The sequence below is a fragment of the Garra rufa genome, chromosome 2 (assembly GCF_049309525.1).
Source record: "Garra rufa chromosome 2, GarRuf1.0, whole genome shotgun sequence".
NCBI classification, from domain to species: Eukaryota; Metazoa; Chordata; class Actinopteri; order Cypriniformes; family Cyprinidae; genus Garra; species Garra rufa.
Window position 1 is genome coordinate 33,362,153 of NC_133362.1, and position 21,571 is coordinate 33,383,723.

General features: G+C 36.1%; 3 protein-coding genes across 5 annotated transcripts in view; 1 reads left to right on the top strand and 2 right to left on the bottom strand.

The window, feature by feature from the left end:
* loxl3b (lysyl oxidase-like 3b) overlaps positions 1-8,911 on the top strand; it is a 29,813-nt gene extending 20,902 nt beyond the window's left edge. For all 3 annotated transcript variants that reach the window (XM_073835132.1, XM_073835130.1, XM_073835131.1), the window contains 6 exons: positions 2,245-2,404; positions 4,633-4,876; positions 5,255-5,370; positions 5,459-5,595; positions 7,651-7,762; positions 8,116-8,911. In XM_073835132.1, coding sequence (XP_073691233.1) covers positions 2,245-2,404; positions 4,633-4,876; positions 5,255-5,370; positions 5,459-5,595; positions 7,651-7,762; positions 8,116-8,189 — 843 coding nt within the window. In that variant the 3' untranslated portion in view covers positions 8,190-8,911. The remainder of the gene's footprint in view (positions 1-2,244; positions 2,405-4,632; positions 4,877-5,254; positions 5,371-5,458; positions 5,596-7,650; positions 7,763-8,115) is intronic.
* A 2,292-nt stretch (positions 8,912-11,203) lies between these two features.
* On the bottom strand, positions 11,204-16,503 carry LOC141326382 (serine protease HTRA2, mitochondrial-like). Its single transcript, XM_073835133.1, has 8 exons — positions 15,869-16,503; positions 15,430-15,634; positions 13,664-13,858; positions 13,512-13,544; positions 12,294-12,402; positions 12,140-12,209; positions 11,942-12,037; positions 11,204-11,852 (listed from the first exon to the last, which is right to left on the bottom strand). Exons 1-8 carry the CDS (start codon positions 16,303-16,305, stop codon positions 11,687-11,689), a joined length of 1,311 nt encoding a protein of 436 aa, XP_073691234.1. The 5' UTR covers positions 16,306-16,503; the 3' UTR covers positions 11,204-11,686.
* A 2,165-nt stretch (positions 16,504-18,668) lies between these two features.
* Positions 18,669-20,609, bottom strand: mrps26 (mitochondrial ribosomal protein S26). Its single transcript, XM_073835134.1, has 4 exons — positions 20,216-20,609; positions 19,923-20,069; positions 19,200-19,323; positions 18,669-19,010 (listed from the first exon to the last, which is right to left on the bottom strand). Exons 1-4 carry the CDS (start codon positions 20,434-20,436, stop codon positions 18,876-18,878), a joined length of 627 nt encoding a protein of 208 aa, XP_073691235.1. The 5' UTR covers positions 20,437-20,609; the 3' UTR covers positions 18,669-18,875.
* Positions 20,610-21,571: the final 962 nt, after the last annotated feature.

Sequence of the window (21,571 nt, forward strand, 5' to 3'; positions counted from 1 at the left end):
TGACTTGGTCTTGTGTGTGTTTTAAGACAGATTATTGGCAATTTTTGCACATTTCTCCCGAAATTCTCTGAATGAATAAATAAATAATTCTTAAAATTTTTTGGGATGGAGACCTGGGCCCGTATTCATAAAGATTCTAAGAATCCTCTCAGAAAGCTTTTATTTTAGCTTAAAAACTCCTACGTAGGAGTTTTAGCTTAAGAGTGATTCAGGATCAATCTAAGAGCAACTCTGAGCAAAGAAAAGACAAAAACTTTTATCTTAGTGTGGAGGCGGGGTCGACCCCGTTGCTAGCGATGACACAGCATTTTAAAGACTGTGATTGGTTGGTTGTCCAAGAAGGAAATAAAAGAGTACTTTTAAGTGTAGGGTCTAGTTTAAGCCTTCACTTTGAAATTATAGGCATCATTTTTCCTGTTTTACCGCAACACACATATTATATTAAGTTTATATATTTTATATGTTTATATATATTTTTGTTTACCACGCTGTTAATGTTGTATTTAATGTATTTGATAGGTAATGAACAGCAGCACATTAAGGTTGTGAAAGTGTTGTAATTGTTTGTGTGATCTCGTTGCTTATAGAAGGTTGTGAACATACCCAAATTATTACTGCTGCATAGTTGCATTGTTTCCAGTTGCCAAATAAGTTCATGTAATAAATGTAGTGATTTCTTCCATTTCTGCACTATGTCAGAGATGTTAGCATGTCTCTAACAAAATAAGTCACAAACATTATCTCTGCACAATCTCATGTGTAGCATCAGTGAAATCACTGTCATGCATTGTGTGCAAATATTGCATTGCCCTCCTCATGTTTTGTCAGTGTTATCCACTGCTAAAGAAACTCTTAAGCCTCTTAAAAGTCCTCTTCCCTACTCCTAACAATTTGGACCTTAAGACCTCTTTTAAGGGTTAAGATTCTTTCTGAATTACTTTTTTCTTTACTAGGATCTTTTCTTTAATTTTAAGGGAAAACGCCCACTTTTCTAAGAATTCTCTTAGAATTTTGTCACTAGGAGCAACTCTTTGCACTAAGATTCTTTATGAATATGGGCCCAGGTCTTCAAGTGGTATATGGCCAATTTTGCAAATTTCCCCCCAAATTATCTTTACCGTAATGCAAAAATAAATGAATAAATCTTTACTTTTTTGGGGGAGGGGCGGGGGATGAAGTGACCTGGTCCTCAAGTGTTAGATGCTTTTTAGGCAATTTTGGCACATTTCTCCCAAAATTCTCATTACTTTAATGCAAAAATTAATAAATAAATCTTACATTTTTTGAGGGGGGTGAAGTGACCTGGTCTTCAAGTGTTAGATGTATTTTTGCCAATTTTTGCACATTTCCCCATAAATTCTCATTACCATAATGCAAAAATAAATAAATAAATGTCCCTAATTTTTTTTTAAGTGACCTGGTTTTTAAGTGTTGGATGCTTTTTTGGCTATTCTTGCACATTGCCCCCAAAAATTCTCATTACCGTAAAGCAAAAATAAATGAATAAATAATTCTTACATTGTTTTTGGTGAAGTGACCTGGTTTTCGAGTATTAGTTGCTTATTTTGCAATTTTTGCACATTTCCTCCCTAAAATTCTGGGGGGGTTGAAGTGGCCTAGTCTTTAAGTGTTAGATGCTTCTTTACAAATTTTTGTAAATTTCTCCCAAAATTCTCTTTACTGTAATGCAAAAATAAATAAATGAATAAATAATTCTATAATTTTATTTATTTATTTTTTTTGGGTGAAGTGACCTGTTTTTTGAGTATTAGATGCTTTTTTGGCAATTTTTTCCACATTTCCTCCATAATTCTCATTACCGTAATGCAAAAATGAATAAATAAATCTTTATTTATTAACATTTCCCCCAAAAATTTCATAACTGTAATGCAAAAATCAATAAACAAATTCATCTTTTTAACTGACCTGATCTTCCAGGGTTAGACGCTTAATACTTTACAATCTTTAAATTGTTATGAGTGGTAGACACTTTTTTGGCAATTTTTGCATACTTCCCCCAAAATTCTCATTACCGTAATGCAAAAATAAATAAATTCTTGAAGAAAAGTGTTCTTCGAGTGTTAGACGCTTAATGCTTTACAATCTTCAAATAGTAATGAAAACGGCGTTTACGTATATAGGTATGTTGGTTTAAGTCCAATGAATTTATGACTGTCTCATTCTCTTCATAGTAAACTACTTATCACTGTCTGTCTGTGTTTGTTTTGATGCGTGTTTGCTAAGGAAACATGGTATTGGGACAGCAGTAACGTGACAGAGATGGTTATGAGTGGAGTGAAATGTACTGGAGATGAGATGTCTCTGAGCCATTGCCAACACCACAGAACGGTCAGCTGCCAGAAAGCAGCCGCACGATTCTCAGCAGGAGTTATCTGCTCAGAAAGTGAGTAACCTTACATATATGCACACATAGATACAAAGAATTCCTCAAATGTAATTCACTGATATTTAGTCCAACAGCACTAGGGCTTTTCACTGATTGTAGTATTTCACCTGTGTTTGTGCATTTCAGACAGACAGTCAGTCTTTGTATTAGTGGCGGTATTCTCGTATCTTAATAAAATTACGGTTAAACCACTGATGTCACATGGACTATTTTAACAGCGTCCTTACTGTGTTTCTGTGCATTGACAGTGGTAGGACCCTTGCTGTCTATGGAGGGTCAGAAAGCTCTCGGATTGCATTAAAGATATCTTAATTTGTGTTCCGAAGATGAACAAAGGTCTTACAGGTTTGCTTCTGAATGCGCCTTCAAAACCTACTATATAAAACAGTATGAGAAAAGAGTAGTTGTGTCCAGATTCATAGTATTATTAAACAATATTTGCATGACCTTCTACTTCTGGTGAGATCCAGTGGACACTTTACAATCCCATAAGACCACGGGAGTAAATGTCATGTTGTCATTCTGATTTCATTCATATTACCTACATTGATGCATACTTTTTTAAAGATTTCAAAGTAGGTTCTTCAGCAAATGTAGCACCTACTTAGACAGTATGTGATTTTGGTTGCAATAACTGTCTTTATCAGTGAGTCACTGAAACATTCACTCTACTGATTTGCTTAAAAACCCTCAATCATTCAAGAACGGATCACCACTATTGAGTTGTACACTATTGAGAAATGTACACAAATTTTGCTTTGGCTTTGTTTGGAACTCTTTTGTCAGCTCTAGAAAAAATAGACAAAAGTTGTGCCCCGAATGATACCCAATATACACTGTGCACTTATACTATACAATATGTACTTTATCCTCGATTTCCACATCCACACTTGAAAGATTAGTTAGTCAAAATTTCCTGATGATTTACTGACCCCCATGTCATCCAAGATGTTCATCTGTTTTTTTCTTCAGTCAAAAAGAAATTAAGGTTTTTGAGGAAAACATTCCAGCATTTTTCTCCATATAGTGGACTTTAATAGGGATCAATGAGTTGAAGATTCAAATTGCAGTTTCAATGCAGCTTCAAAGGGCTTTACACGATCCCAGCATAGGAATAAGGGTCTATTTGTTATTTTCTAAAAATAATTAGTATTTATTTACTTTCTCACCACAAATGCTCGTCTTGCACTGGCTCTGTGTCTACGACTTTACATGACTTAGTCATGTTGGAAAGGTCACACATGAAGTAGGTGGAAGTACCGACCCAGTGTTTACAAAGTGAACATGCAAAGAAAGTCAAACGCTCTTTACAAAATAGGTAAAACAACAATGTTGAGGAGAAAATGAGATGAAGTTTTTCCTACCCTACCTTTTTAAACCAAAGTTTTAACCAAACCAACACAGATGAAGAACTTTCCAATGTGATCAGAGAAGTTGAGCATTTGTCGTTAAAAAGGATATCAATTTGTATTTTTTTTTTTTTTTTTAGAAACTGACCAATCGTTTCGCTAGATAAGACCCTTATTCCTCAGCTGGGGTTGTGTAGAGCCCTTTGAAGCTGCATTGAAACTGCAATTTGGACCTTCAATCTATTGAAGTCCACTATATGGAGAAATATCCTGAAAAATTGCATAAGTACATTAATTGGGACTTAGCTAAAGTAACTGGCAATATTGGGTTTAAAATGTAGGTCACTCAGTATCAACTTATGGAACTTATTGTATAAAAGCAATATCGTACTCAGAATCTAGTACAGAGTCAAACAGTAAACAAGTCAAAACTGTCTGTTTTGCAACAGTTATAATATTTTTTATAGATGACTGGAATTCTCATCTCTCAGACGGTCAGTCTGCTGCTGATGGTAGATCTAGAGCTGTGGTCAGTCTCTTGTTTATCTTTCTCTGTACACTGGCCTGTAATCAGTGAACCTCACATGGCAAAGGCTCGACTTCAAATGACTTACACCTGTCTGGATTATGTAGACAAATGAGAGAACATATCATTTTCTCAACGTTGAGCAAAACTGTTTGTTCAGACATTAAAACCTCAGACATCCAGTTCAGTGACCAATATGCAGTGTCAAAATAGAAACAAAAATCTAAATCAAATTCCTTGACCTAGACTATGCTTTTCTTTGAACTTTCATTTTACATTTCCAGCATGCAGTTTCAAGGGTTTTTACATGTTTTTGCTTTATCTTAATATGTACAATTTTACTTCCCCAGCTGCATCTGATCTAGTGCTCAATGCACCGCTAGTGCAGCAAACGACGTATATAGAGGACCGGCCGTTACACATGCTGTACTGTGCAGCAGAGGAGGACTGTCTGTCCAAGACTGCAGCTAAAGCAAACTGGCCTTACGGTCACCGCCGTCTGCTCCGCTTCTCCTCACAGATACACAACATCGGACGGGCTGACTTTAGGCCCAAAGCAGGCCGTCACTCATGGGTCTGGCACGCATGTCACGGGTAACCATACCGTTAAAAAATGAGCAAAATAATAATTTTTCAGGGTTGATTTTTGGTGAATTGCATAAAAACCAGTGGGGAGTAATTTTGGCCCCAACATAATCAATGTAAATAGTGTACATTTTTATTGTCTTTCCAAGACACATCTATATGTTGAAAGGTTGCATGCACATTCATGACCCAAAATTAGAAAAATGACAAATTATCAAGAAATACATTGTTTAACTAGTGTTTTTATGGGTTTTATTTTTAGGTTTTAGTGTTTAACATTTTAAAAATCAAGTATGGGTCAAATTGAATGTTTTGTAGGACCCTAGAATCAGTATGGTTTGTTTTCATTTAGTTCTGATGGGATTTGTTATGTGTGTGACTCACCAGGCATTATCATAGTATGGACATCTTTACACACTATGATCTGATGACTGCCAATGGCACTAAAGTGGCAGAAGGACACAAAGCCAGCTTCTGCCTAGAGGACTCAGATTGTGAAGAAGGTAAATCACACTTATCCAAATACACATTTACAGACAGATGTTCAGTTTGACATATTTTCACTTGTGTAAATACCTGTGTTTATTCTAGGTGTTTCCAAGAGATATGAGTGTGCTAACTTTGGTGAGCAGGGCATCACAGTGGGATGCTGGGATTTGTATCGCCATGACATTGATTGCCAGTGGATCGATATTACTGATGTCAAACCAGGGAATTATATCCTTCAGGTCAGAGAATGGGCGCTGATCATTGTCCCTGTCAGCATAAACATGTATTCTGTTGAATAAAAGAGTGTTTATGGGTTTAAAACCCAATTGTAATTGTTAGAATGACCAAGGATCAGCAATCTCTACATAAAACTGATCGGGCAGATCGTAAGTCGTAGAGACTTGAAACTTAGAGGAATGGTAGTACTCACACCGTCTACAATGTTTACCAAGGCTCGCCCCAATCGGCCTGACAGGGCAAAATTTGGGGGAATTTAGCATTTTTTTAAGAACCTACTTTTGCGAAATAGTTCTAGGTTTTTTGCCCGATCGGAACCAAACCAGTGCAGAGAGATTTTCTGGAGAGTGAATATTAATAATTATCCAAGAAAAGTTTACCTTTCGACTCTCAGTTGCAAAGAGACACCAAAACATTTGAAAGGGGCAGGGCTGCCTTTGCTAAAACGGCTATAACTTTTGAACAGAATGAGATATTCACCAAACTCACCCATATGTAAGAGCTCAATCTGAGGTCACATGAAAAAAGTTGTGAAGCTTGGCCACTTGGTAGCGCTATAAGAGGGAAAAAACATAAAAACGGCCATAACTATGCAACCATTGAAAATTGGTACACAGGGTCTTGGTCCAAAGTGGGATATTTGCATATCTCAAAAACATGGCTGCCATAGGCCTATAAATTTTGAGCACATATAAGACAAGGTTAACGGAGGTTGATTGGAACAAAACTCTGTGGGCCTGTTTGACTCACAGCCCTAAATGTCTGCGAGAAATTTTAAATAAATCTGCCACTGGGGGCGATATCGCAGTATTATAAACGATTGTATATTGTGCGTTTCTTCACACATACGCACGATGTTCATATCATATCATAGGCCTCCTCATTCCGAACAACTTTGCCTCTAGAACCACTGCTGTCAATCAAACCATTTGTTTTGTGAACTAGTTTCACACAATCGGAACAAACCAGTGCAGAAAGATTCTCTGGAGAGTTAATATCAAAAATTATCAAAAAAAAGTTGAACTTTTAACTCTTCATCGTAAAGGGATGCCAAAACGTTTGAAAGGGGCAGGGCTGCTTTTGCAAAAATGGCTATAACTTTTTAACGGAATGAGATATCTTCGCCAAACTCACAACGTTTATGTAAGAGCTCAATCTGAGGTCACATGAAAAAAGTTGTGGAGCTTGGCCACTTGGTGTCACTATAAGAGGGAAAAACATAAAAATTGCCATAACTGCACAACCATTTGTCCTATCGATATAAAAATCGGTAAGCATTGTCTTGGTCCAAAGTGCCACAAGTGAACATTTACGTATCTCGAAAAACATGGCTGCCATAGGCTGATGGCCTTTGACCGCCTATTAGACAAGGTTAACAGACATCGATGAGAACAAAGCTTGGTGGGCCTGTTTGACTCATGGACCTAAAGGTCTGTGAGAAATTTGAAAGAAATCGGCCACAGGGGGACGATAATGCATTTTTCGAGGACGTAAATTATTGAATATTGCGCATTTTCTCACACACGCACGTTATTCATATCATATGATAGACCTTCTCATTCCGAACAACTTCGCCTCTAGAACCACTGCCGTCAATCAAATTGACAAACTAGTCCTAGGTTTCTCGCTCAATCTGAAAAAAAAAAAACACTGCAGTACAATTCTCTGGACTCTCTAGGTCAATAATTATCAAAAAAATGTTGAAATTTACCCTTTTGGATCCTATAACTGGGTTGTTTAGAAAAGGAGCTTGTCCAAATATACCCAATAGCCTATAAAGCCTAAACGAAAACTCAAAACTTCACGAAACCGGGTAAGCTCATGCGACAGGAAGTATGCAAAGTTTTAGAAAGATCGGACCACAGCTGGTCCTATAACAGTCATAAACGTAAAAAAAATATATATATATATATATTTCTATGGTAAATTGTCAGGATTTGCTTTTTTAAATATTTGATTTAGGCAGGCTTTGTAAATGATATGTAATTTAAAAAAATATTTTTTTTTTCATATGTGCCTAAATGCCTACATTTAGACTTGTTCTTGCTTTTTTCCAGGTTGTGATAAATCCTAACTATGAGGTTGCAGAGAGTGACTTCACAAACAATGCCATGAAATGTAACTGCAAATATGATGGCCACAGGATCTGGCTCCATAACTGCCATATTGGTGAGACACAAATACAAAGCCATAAAGAAAACGTGGAAAAATGAAAGGATGTAGATGAGTTTGGAGAAATTTAGCATTATATCACTTGCTCACCAATGGATCCTCTGTAGTGAATGGGTGTTGTCAGAATGAAGTCTAAAGTCCAAACAGCTGATAAAAACATCACAAAAATCCACAAGTAATCCTCCCGATTGCAGTCCATCAATTAACATCTTGTGTCATATTGCTTTCTCCAGTGGTCTTGCCTAAAACAGGAGAGAAATAAGCACAGATCAAGCAGCGTTTACAAATAAAAAGTGCTTCCATTTAATGTCAAATACTAAAAGATTTATTTTCCCCTGTCTTTCTTTCAGGTGATGCTTTCAGTGAGGAAGCTGAGAAGAAGTTTGAGAAATACCCTGGACAACTTAACAACCAGATCTCGTAATCTTCTCACCAGATTGATCTAATTCACATATTGAGACAATCTAATATGTAGGTTAACCCAGAGTAAAATATTTAATTATTCAAACCAGCCATAAACTAATTAAATCCTAAAAAATCCACAGAAATCCTAAAATCTACAATATCCAATGTTTTTACACCATAAGTATAACTGTATTGACATTACCTGTATTTTTTTATAAAAGCAGAACTTCACTTCCACTTAAGCTACTGAGTCTGGCTTAAGTAGTGTGAAGATTAGATGTAAATGAACATTTGCCTCAGGCCGTGCAGCGGTACAGCCTGCCGTATGTGTTTACAGTGCAATCAGGTGCTTATTTTCTTAAAGGTGATGCATCACGCAGCCCATGTGCTGCTGTCTCTGTGAGTTTAAAGTACTTGAATGTTTTGTACACTAGAAGAGCATTCGTGTTTAAAAGCTGTTGCAAATGTGTGAATGTATGTTATGCTTTAAAGCTCTGACTCAACTCCTATTTTAATTTCAAATGGTCTTCCGTGTATGACTTGTGTAAGACTCGCTGTCCTAGATTTGTCTTTTTACTGAACTGGTTATGCATTCATGTGTTCAGCTACAGTAAAAATATTTCATGTCACTTGCAACTATGTTAAAGATGAAAAATAAAGTGTTATTTAAAGTTGTAATACAAATAATTTCAAGTATTTCAAGTTTCATGAGCCATTAAACAAATAAATGGTCATATTAAATGATCAGTCATGACTCATGTTATGTTACAAAGGCCTCTGCTTAACACTCATACAGATGGAAATCTGGAATCATCTAGAATCATTTAGCAATGATTTCGAGTTTAAGGTTTGTAAACCTCTATCTTGCATAAGCCTACTCTGCTCTGATTGGTCAGCTGGCCAAGTCTGTTGTGATTGGTCTTTCCGTATACAATGCGTGTCGGAAACTAAACATTTCACAAAACGATCATGGTGGATATGTTAGGCAAGGGCTAATGTGACTAACTGATGAAACAATACAGTTTGTAAACCAAAATGTCTACATTCTTTACTAAGTAATTACAACAATGACAGTCTACATTAATCGACACATTTTTAGTAAATAGTGGGTTCACAGCTAATTATCAGAACTATTTTAGTAAGACAGTATATTATCTGGAAACCTTAAGCTGCACTAGGTATACATCACATATTAGCACAAAAAATTGATATTTTGAGCACACATTTGAAAATGTAACATTTCAATCGTATTTACAGGTTGTGGTTCAGAGATGCTTGTTGGTCAGGTTGTTTTTTCATGTCCATGGGTTTAGCGACCCCAATAAGGTGATATTTATCCAAGTACTGCTCACTGCAGAGCCAAATGGCCTCCAGCTCCACCTCTCTTGATGTCCAGCTCCACCTCTGAGTGAACAAATTGGTGGAGTTAAGATTAGGGATAGGGTAAGGGGTAGGGTTAGGGTGTGGTTAGGTGTCTATCTCCACCCATTACCTCCAGCAAGGGGGAGCTGGAGCTCCAGCTCCTCCCATACGGCTATTTATCCCCTGAAATGCGAATTTTACTAGGGGAACCCTCCCTCAATACGCAGTTGGTAGGTGTGGGCGGTATATCGAGTTTGTAAGATATATCAATATATTTTATAAACAATATGGTATGAAGCAATACCGTTTATATCGATATACAGTAGTTTGGATCTGTAAAATAGCAAAAGACAGTAAGCCGCTGCGGGTAAAGTGCATAATCCAATTTGTACTAAACACCAGACATGTTTATATTAAGGGCTTTAAAATAACTGGTAAGATATAGTTAACACGTATACTTTAAAACGGCTTGCCCTGTCAAATGCAAATGCTCTGACAGATATGTACTGCTGACAGAGAGGCGGTGTTAAATGTGTTTGAGATGTGCTGTTTTACTGAATGCATACATTCACAGGTATATTCTGCATCTGTAAATGTTAGAAAGTCCATTTTGCTGTCAGGAATGCATGAGCCTTGGCGATTCTCCGCCAAAATTCAAAGACTTCAATGAACGAACGAATTCTAAAATATAGTTTGCTAAAATGTTTGTAGTTGGACAATAAATGTGCCATGTGTCGAATTTTAAACCTACAAGTAAGTGTAGGCCTATTTATTGATAACTGTAAAGTGACTATTGTAATGGGATAATCAATATATAATGCAATTAATCTGTGCTTTTGTTTTTTTCTTTCCTTTATTAGTTTAGTGAATTCACCTTCTGCTTTAAAAAAACAGTTTTTGCTTTTAGATTGTAATGTTACAATGTGAAAATGTAATGTGATTTAACCCCTTTTTTGCACATATATCCACCTTTTTCGTCCCTTAAGAGTGGGCGCAGCCATTTGTAAGTTGTATGGGTGTGGTTTCCAGTCTTATCTGCCTCAAGCTATTTTTAGCTGTACAAAACAGCGTTTATTGCTGCTTGTTGTTGCAAATTGGTGTATCTTACCATATTATTTTAAAGTATTATCTTAATTATGAACACACTTGTTTGTGATGCAAACAGTTTTACTGTTTACTGCACATTGTTATTCTTCTCGTCATTTCCCTATAGCGGATAATGAACCGAAAGTCTCACCTATTAGATTGTTTCTATTGCTTCTGGATTAAAGTGGATTAAAAGGTGGACAGGATACTTAGTCTCCGCCTCAGACGTCACGCACACGGACCGCTGGCTGAACTTCCAACTTCTCCCGTTAGACTAAACGTCTGGCTACGCGAGACTACAGCCTACTTGGTTACTACTTTTGGTTACTGTTTTCATTGCCTTTTATATGAAATGGTTTCATTGGACAACATTGGGCAGGATGTAAAAATTGTGTGTGTATATATATATATTTTATCCACATAGCAAAATATAGAAAATACTGGAGATATATACCATATATCGCAATTCAGCCAAAAATTCTAAAGACTTCTAAACTGAAGATTCTAAAACAGATTCTGCGACCATAATCAATGGGAGCTGATTACTTTCTAAAAGCACTGTGAATAGATAATGATTCAAAAACGTTGATATTCCAATGTTTTATTGTAAAGTCACGGCTGTTTTTAAAATGTACTAAAATACACTGAATACAAAAACATCTACAATGTTGGAATAAAAGCACCTTCTTTTATTATGGCAGGCAAATGTTCCCCCGTCTCATGACAAACAACTGTGTTTCACACAAATATTTAGTCGTATTCCTTCAAGAACAATACTGATACAGTGTAGTTTAAGAGGACACACTGATATTTATCCAGTGTAATGCTCAGAATCATCCACACTAATTCACACAAAAGTGCACAAACTGCACAATTAAAACATTTCGACGACATGAGTGTCCAGCTTTGCTACTATACTGTTTAGTGCTATCCATTATTACCTTCATAAAACATCTCCAACTATAAGAATATCTCACATCCATTCTTAAATCATCTCTTGCTTCTCATTGTTCACTCAGTCTAACCATTTCTTACTCTCTTATTTATATGTTTAAGCGTCACATGACGTCACTCTGTGTACTCGGGGGTCATATGCAGCATGAGGAGGTCGGCCCCCCGCCGGACCACCACGTTTATGGTGTCGCTTGTTCTCACAGCGTTATAGATCTCCTCTGAGGTTTTCACCTTTGCCCCGTTTATCTCAACAATAACATCGCCTGGTTTCATTCCAGCTCTGTGAAAGAGAAAACAGGAAATGACATCAACAATAAGAGGCCTTTGTCAACTGACCACAGACCGTGGGGTCAGAGCAGCACTGCTTACCTATTGGCTGGAGATCCTATGATAACACGGTGGATGAGAACTCCATGAGAAACATCTGGAAAGGATATGTCACGCATCTTCAGCTCTTCGATTATACTGAGAGAGCAAAAACACCATTTGAAGTTAGAAAAGTAAATACATACTCAGTGACCATCTCACACATATTTAAGATCTGGTATCAAAACACAGATTTGCCACCTGGGGGTTAAAGTCAGCATCATCACTCCAATGTAACGACGTTTTGATCCCGAATCTCCAAACCAGGACTCTGAAAATAGTCAATACACATCAATAAGTGACCTCAATACAAATGATGTCACTAACAAGCGGTGAGGTCAAAGGTCCTTCTTACTTTGTTTGTCTGCTGCACGTTCAAGGAAGAGGCGGACTCTGTCTGATGGAATGGCGAAGGAAATCCCCGCAGTCACTTTCATGGTATTAATGCCGATGACCTCACCATCCTGAAGGTTACAAACATCACGTTGGTTTATACAGTGCCTTGCAAAAGTATTCATACCCCTTCATTTTTTTCACATTTTGTTTTGTTGCAGCATTATGTTAAACTGCTTTAAATTACTTTTTTTCCCACATCAATCTACATCTCATACACCATAATGACAAAGCACAAAACAGGTTTAACAACTTTGCAGATTATTATATGCAATTATTATGCATAAGTATTCATACCCTTTTCTGGGACACTCAATTTAGCTCAGGAGCATTCATATTGCTTCAAGATGTTACTACACTTCGAGTGGAGTTAAACTGTGGCAAATTCATTTGAATGAGTATGATTTAGAAAGGCACACACCTCTCAGAAAAGGTCTAACAGCTGAAAATGCATATCAGAGCAAAACCCAAGTCCTGAGGTCAAGATAACTGCCTGTAGAGCTCAGTGACAGACTTGCGTTAAGGCAATGATCTAGGGAAGAGTTGAGAAAAAAATCTGCTGCATTGAAGATTCACAGAAGCATGTAGACTCCAGTATCCATAATGGAAGACGATTGGAACAACTAGGACTCTAGAAAATGTCTGCCAGCCCCCATCCAAGCTGACAGAGCCTGAGAGGTGAAAAGGTGAGGCAAAGAATGGCAGATAATTGCCAAATGCAGATTTGCAAAGCTTGTCACATCATACCCCAAAAAGACTTGAGGCTGTAAAGGTGCTTCTACTATGTACTGAGTTAAGGGTATGAATACTTATGCAATGTACTTATTTCAGTGTTTTATTTTTAATAAATTTGTACAATTTGCAAATCTGGTTTTTGCTTTGTCATTATTATGGTGTATGGAGTGTAAATTGATGTGGGGAAAAACTAATTTAAAGCAGTTTAACATAATGCTGCAACAAAACGTGAAAAAATTAAGGGGTATGAATACTTTTGCAAGGCACTGTATTACATGCATTCCATCATGTGATCAATCAGAGTTATACAAGTAGACAAATATGTTCTTCTATTATTAGATAAACTGTAAATGAAATCTGACATGTGGAAAATAAACACCTCAACTTCTTGTTTCGAAAACCAAAATGTAGCAGTATGTTGTGTAAATGTCAGTTAGTGACTCACCAGGTTTATAAGGGGACCTCCTGAATTTCCAAACTGTAAAATAGAAATGTGATGCAATATATTAATTACTTCATAAAGACTTAACTGTAATGACATAGTGTTTACATGCAATTAACACTTAAATTCTCCCATGTCATTTGCTGTGCTCTTACATCTATGGCAGCATCAGTCTGGATGTAGTCAATGTTAGAGTTGGACAGGCCCAGTTCTTTACTTCCTCTCTGGGCGGAGCTGACGATTCCAGATGTGATTGTGTTTTTAAGAGAAAAAGGGCTCCCCATGGCAACCACAAACTCACCCTGACGCACATCAGATGACTGGCCGAGACGCAGCGTTGGGAGGGGATTCTGGGACGAGACGAAAAGAGAACAGAATGTGACATGCACTCAGATTTTTTATATATTTGTCACACACAAACATTTAAAAATAGAAATAATGTGAAATATTATTACAATTTAAAATAACAGTTTTCTATTTTACTGTATTTTAAAATTTAATTTATTCCTGTGATGCAAAGCTGAATTTTCAGCAGCCATTATTCCTGATTTCAGTGTCACATGATTCTAATATGCTGATTTACTCAAGAAACATTTCTTATTATCACTGTTGAAAACTGTTTTGCTTAATTGTTGTGTAAACCATGATACATGTTTTTTCAGTATTCTTTGATGAGTAGAACTTTCAGCATTTATTTGAGATATAAATCATTTGTAACATTGTAAATGCCCTTGCTGTCACTTTTGACCAATTTGTTGCATCCATGTTGAATACAAGTATTTTTGTCTATAATATTAAATACACCACAAGTTAGATTTTAATGTTTTTTTAAATAAGTATCTTCTGTTCAATACACCTGCATTTATTTGACCCAAAGTACAGCAAAAACAGTTAAAAAATAAATATATTTATTATTTAAAATAACTGTTTTTTTATTTGAATATATTTTTAAAAGTAATTTATTCCTGTGATTTCACCGCTAAATTTTCAGCATCATTACTCCAGTCACATGATCCTTTAGAAATCATTCTAATTTTCTGATTTGCTGCACAAAAAAACATGTATTATTATTATTATTATTATTATTATTGTTGAAAACAGCTGAGTAGAATTTTTTCAGGTTTTTTCGATGAACAGAAAGTTCAGAAGAACAGCATTTATCTGAAATAGAACTATTTCATAACATAAATGTTTTATCATCACTTTTGATCAATTTAATACATTATTGCTAAATAAGAATTATAGAATTATAATTTAAAAATATTTAAAACATTGTACTGACTCCAAACTTTTTGAAAAGTGTAGTGTATAATGCTACAAAAGCATTTCATTTCAGATAAATGCTGATCTTTGGATCTTCCTATTCATCAAAGAATCCTGAAAAACAGTTTTAAATATTGATAATAATAATGTTTCTTGAACAGCAAATCAGAATGATTTCTGAAGGATCATGTGACACTAAAGACTGGAGTAATGACTGCTGAAAATTCAGCTTTGATCACAGGAATAAATTATATTTTAAAATATATTAAAATAGAAAGTAGTTATTTTAAATAGTAAAAATATTTCAAAATGTATTTTTTGTTGTACTTTGGATCAAATAAATGCAGGCTTGGTGAGCAGAAGAAACATCTTTAAAAAAAACATTAAAAACTTTTGACTGGTAGTGCATATATATGTTACCCTAAATAAGCGGACTCAAACTCAATTCCTGGAGGACCGCAGCTCTGCAGAGTTTAGCTCCATCCAACTCCAACTCACACCTGCTTGGAAGTTTCTAGTAATCCTGAAGACCTTGATTAGCTGGATCAGGTGTGTTTGATTAGGGTTGGAGCTAAACTGTGCAGAGCTGTGGCCCTCCAGGAATTGAGTTTAAGACCAGTGATGTTTGAACAGTAGTACATCAAAGCACAATTGGTACCTTAGCATTGATTTTGATGGTGGCGATGTCTGCAGCCTGGTCCACATCCTGGACAGTAGCGTTGTATGCCTCTCCATTGGTCAGTTTAACGCGGACACCACGCTTGTTGGCGACCACATGGGCATTGGTCACTATCAGGCCATCACTACTTATGATAAAGCCAGAGCCATTCGAGATAGGCACCTCACGGCCAGAAAAGGGGTGTCTGAAACAAAAACAAAGTATAATATTTGTGACATTACAGCACAACTGAAACTATGTCAGATACAATGAGTTCACAAACAATGCTCACTTACTCCAAAAGTCCCTGTTGAGAAAAACAACCTAAACAAGCCTAAACTGGTTTGATAGACTCCGTAAGCTCTCAGCTGCTTGACCAGAATGTTCAGCTAGTTTAAGATGTTTTCACACAATTTCGTTATATTTTCGACAGACTCACCGCCCAACTATCTCGATGTACACTACAGCAGGCGTGGACTTCTCAACCACATCCGCAATGAAATTGTACTTGTACCGCGGGGTGTCAGGTTTAAATGGAGAGGCACATTGGACAGTCGGTAGTAAGCTGTCAATTAGCAAATTCCTGACCGCGACTGTCCTCTGTAGGGCATCTTTATTGTCCTCGTGTCTTAATGAATATAAGGCTGCTGCTCCTCCGAGTCCTAGTCCAAACGCGACTGCCAGTCGAGCGGTGCGACTACTGCCTGAACTCCGGTGTGAAACTACAGTTTGTGCTTCGTGTTCCTGTTTACCAGAAGAGGAGTTAGAAAAGTGTCCTAAAGGCCTTACTGTCATCAGATTTGGTTGCCGACTGCTGTCCCGGAGACATCTTGTGATTGTCCTTAAGAGACATCGATTCACATGTGATGTTGCCATGTTGCATCAGATCAGATGTATCGTAGAAAACACTCAATCCCGGTGGAAGCAGGACATCACTGCGTCAAACACATTAGGGGTTAGCAAAGGTTCCTGTGAAAATCTATATAAAATCTTCTTTAAATAGGAAACATGTGGTTAAAATGTCTTCACGTATGCTTGTAGAGGCGCGTCTGTCCACTCCTCGGTTCTTTCTGGAGTGTTGATGACTGTACCGGAAGTAGTAGTTAACCAACGCGTCTGCGCATGTATGGACATGTCTGATGAGAGTGAAAGACCAAGGTTGCCAAGTTCACGGTTATCCCGGGGGATTTAGTTAGTGTTTTAGGGGATTTTTAATCGGGAATATATTGTACTCCACTGAAATGCGTGTTTTGAAATATTTTACATTCTACCAATGAACTGTTAGATTAGTGTTTTGTGACCTCCTTTATGAAAACGGTTTACGATTAGGCCTACTACTTGTGATTTCAAGTTGAAATTGTGTATACCACACAAACAGTATAACACACAGTCAGTGACTGTAAAATAAGTATTATAGGTATATGAGTGGCATATGTTGAGTTTTGATATTTGGATTTTTTTTTTTTTTTTCGATTGATCTTTTGGCTGGTTTTGTTACAGAGACCTGGCAACCCCGAGGGAGACTCCTGTTGTCCACAGTGTCAATTAAACTAATCGTAAATGTTATGTAGATATAATTAGAGTAAAAGTGTAATAAATGTAATATAATTATTAAATACCTTTGATTAATTTGGTGTTATAAAACTCTTGTTGAATTCAGAACCGCATACTAATATTTTACTATATTGTTATAAAAATAGTAGTATGCTATATCATTATACTGTGAGAGTAGCATGCTAGTATGCTGATCCAAATTCAGGATCTGTAAAATGTGGAAAGAATGTTGAAGTTACTATTTATGAAACTATTATTTAATTTTATTGATAAAAATAAATAATCTTTAGTATTCATACTAACTGTTAAATACTGTTAAATACACATTTTAGATATGGGAGTGTCATGTTTAGTTTTGATATTTGGATAGGGGATTGGGCTTGTTTGGGCTATTTTAATGGCTCTGGTTTTGTTACACCGACCTGGCAACCTTGTGGGAAACTCCTAAACTATTACTAACTGAAAGTAGAAAATCTGAAGTTATGTTATTCACGTTTCTGTGCCAAGTAAAACCTAAGCAGAAATGTTAAGTCATGATTAAAGTAAAAGTGTAATGTAACCTAATTGTTAAATGTCTTTAATTAATTCAGTGTTATAAAACTCAAGAGCCGTGTCTATTTTTTTTACTATATCATTATAAAAAGAGTAGTATGCTATATCATTTGGTGGAAAAATAATGTAGAAGTTGAAATACTATTCATGGAACTATTATTTTATCATTTTAAGGATAAAAATAAATCTTAGTATTCATATTATTAATAATCTATAACTGAGTGGATAATTCATCTGAATGTATAGTAACTGTTGCTATTGTGACATGCTTTCGACAACAACAACAAAAAAGTTAATATTTAACTTCATGAGAAAACTAAAAACTGGAGTGGAATAAATCTTGCATCCATACACTACCAGTAAAACAGTAAGATTTGTAATGCTTTATATTTTCTATTTGAATATATTTTAAAATGTAATTACTGTGATTTCAAAGCTGAATTTTTAGCACCATTACTCCAGTCACATGATCCTCCAACAATCATTCTAATATTTTGATTTGCTGCCCAAAAAACATATTTTTATTATGATGTTAAAAGCAGAATTTTTTAGGGTTCTTGGATGAATAGAAAGTTAAAACATTATACTGACTCAAAGCTTTTAAATGGTATAGTGCATAATGTTACAAAATCTTTTTATTTAAGATAAATGCTGATCTTTGGATCTTTTTGTTCATCAAAGAATCCTGAAAAAATATACTCAACTGTTTTAAATATTGATGATAATAATAATAATAAATGTTTCTTGAACAGCAAATCAGCATATTAGAATGAAGGATCATGTGACACTGAAGACATTTGAATAGCCTATATTAAAATATATTCAAATAGAAAGCAGTTATTTTAAAATAGTAAAAATATTTCACAATATTACAATTTTTGCTGTATTTGGGATCAAATAAATGCAGGCTTGGTGAACAGAAGAATAAAACATTAAAAATCTTTTGAAAACTGTTGACTGGTAATGAAGCATCTTGCTCACTTGTTATGGCTACATATTTTGGCACTTCCATTGTTCCACATTTAAGGTACTTCCTTCAGCACTCACCGTATCTTTAACTACTGTACATTTTTAGATGTCAAACAAGACATTACTTGGTGCATTTACTATATGAACCATTTTTTAACTAGTGATGACCGTCTTAAGATTTTATATTTGAGACATTTTGACACACAGAGACATAACTCAACTGCTTCAATGACTTCCAACGAGAAAAAGCACTCATATGGATCAATTTTGAGAAAAACACTTCTTTTTTTTGTCCACACAGTTTTAACGATGACACTGGCAGCATATATTTTATGTACATTGCAGGTATTTCGCTTTTTGAAATGGTGTATTTATTGCTGAAATGCAGTCCGTTTCACAACACGTCCTTCTTTATCAATGGCGAAGTTGTAGTTCTTCGGGTTATCGAGAGCCTCTTCAATCCGCTGATCAAGATTGTCCGGTGTGATGAAGTTCTTTGCCTCTTCCTGAAACACAGATGAATGCAAAGGTGAGAAAGTGGTTAAATCATAAACCCAAACAACCCTAACTGATTTAATGTACTTTTAATGACATGAATAAATCATGACAACCGTTTCAAGAAAAGCATAAAATAACTTAACAGCACTAGTCATACATAGTTTAAATCTGAACTAAATCGAAGTAAAAGCACTCACCTGTAGTTGAAGAATTTGTCTCTCTTTTTCTTTAATGTAGTCCTCCAGCTCTTGCTGGCGTAAGATGGCTGCTTCTCTATTCTTCAGTTCTGCGGCCTCAGCCTCCTTCAGCAAGCGTTGCTCCCTGGAAGACCAGACGATACATATTTAAAACAGCAACAAAATGCAAGAGTATCTGACTATGTCCCGCAGCCCATAAATTGAAACAGTCAGTTTATGGAATGACATTAGAAAACCTGAGGAACAGGTTGCAAATTTTCCTTCAGGTCCCACAAATTCTTTGGTTTTTCAGAATTGTTGTGTATTTTAACCCCTCTTTTACATTGAGGGCCTCATGGTCAACTATTACAGAAGATTCAAACTCTCACTGATGCTCCAGAAGGAAAAAACAGGGGGTGAAAATTTTTGAACAGAATTAAGATGTGTACATTTTTCTTATTTTGCCTAAATATCAAATTCATTTCATTTCCACATTCTACAGAAGTTACTTACATGAAGACAAAATAAGGGAGCATCAGTGAGTTAAATTTACCCTGGTCTTTAAATTAAAAACGTTTCAGCTATTACTTTCCCTAGTGTAAATGTATTTTATGTGAAATATTTTCTTCAGTACTAAATAAAAAACAACATGTATTTTCTATGATCCATCTTATTTTGGTAAAATAATTAACACAGGTGTATGTTCTTTTAGCCTCAACTGTATCTCACATCTAAACCACTCACCGTATTTGATGTATTCTAAAGTTTTCAGCATCGTTCAAAGCCATCAGTGAACGATGCTCTTCGGCCTCACTTTTAACTCTCTCCTCTGCCACGGAACCAACCTCCTCTTCATATTTCTTCCTCAACATCTGTTCCTTGAACTCAAGTCTACGTGCATAAAATGTTCAATTACGTCAGTCTCAATCTCAAATGTCTTTGCTAATAAACAGTGAGACCTTGGTAATCAGAAACATATAACAGGTTACTAGACATCATAATCAGTCATGAAATGATTGAATGTCATGCAGTCTTACCGCAGAGCTCTTAAGATCAGATTGTACTCTGTGTATCGCTCCTTTAGTACAATCATTTCTACTGGATCCACCGGAGGGGGAGTCTTGATCAGCCCCAATTTTGACTTCGCTTTGGGGTCTGTGCGAGATTTTCTTCCCCTGACAGTTTCGACCATGACAGCAGTGCGAGGAGAGAGAAGACGGACTACAGGAGCATGACACCTCGATAAAGCCCGCAACATGTTGAAGATTAACCTATATCTAGTTTTGACTAACGGTAAGCGTCAACACAGAACGTACAGTCAAAACCTAAAGAATTAAGAAATGTAGTATAATATCATATAGTAACAGACTCCAGCATGGCTACATAACATTGAGCATCTTCTCCAAGGCCGCCATGTTCTTGAACTTTAACCACGGAAGATGTTTCTTTTACTCGATCCACAGTCAGGACTGAGCTGAACGCAAATCGCTCTCTACTGCCGCGCGCTGTGAAGAAACGGAACCGTTAGGAAATTAACTCTTTTAATTCTGATTTATTTGAATGATTTTAGCTTCTTAACTGTTTCATTAACTGTTCTAGCCTGTGTCTGAGGAGTAAATATGTGAGAAATAGATCTAAAAAACGGGTTATAGGCGGCATAAACAAGGTAATACGTTCATAATTATTGCTGAAAGATAAAAAAAAAAAAAATAAATAAATTGACAAAAAATTATGTCACAATAGAGTGTTTCCACGACGCGTCATCAATCGGCCATATTGGCGGTGCTGAACGTAAACAATGCCAGAGAACCGAACAGAACTGGCATATTTTGCTGATTATTGCTACTGAAAATGATCAATTATTGTCATGTTTTCGGCTGTACTAATTGTTCAGGCTGGGATAAACATTTGGAGTACTATAGACTGCCAAAAGTTATGACAAATCAAGGAGAAGAGTGCAAAAACTTTCTGAGGAACAAAAGGTGTTTGCGGTTGGCCAAACTGAACAGGATTTCCAGTGCAAGAATTCTGACAACATTCGTGTTTGTTCTTATCATTTCCAGTCAGGTAGGTGAAATTATTAGACTAATATCTTAATTTATATTGCTCATATGTATCTTTACCACCTATTAGGCTAGCTTCACTTTGTCGATATATTGTGCCCTTTCCTGCTTACTAAGTATTTCTCTATATGATTTAACAGCTTGCACACGTTTTTAAACACGTCTGTGGTTTAGACAGCATACATTATCAGAACAATGTATTCAGTTGTACAATAACTGTGCAATACTTGCTTTCTTTACATCTGAGTAATATGGCCGCGCATCCGACTAACTGACCAAATCAGTGCAAACCCTCTATAACAAAAGTGTAAAATTTACAATTTACCAAAG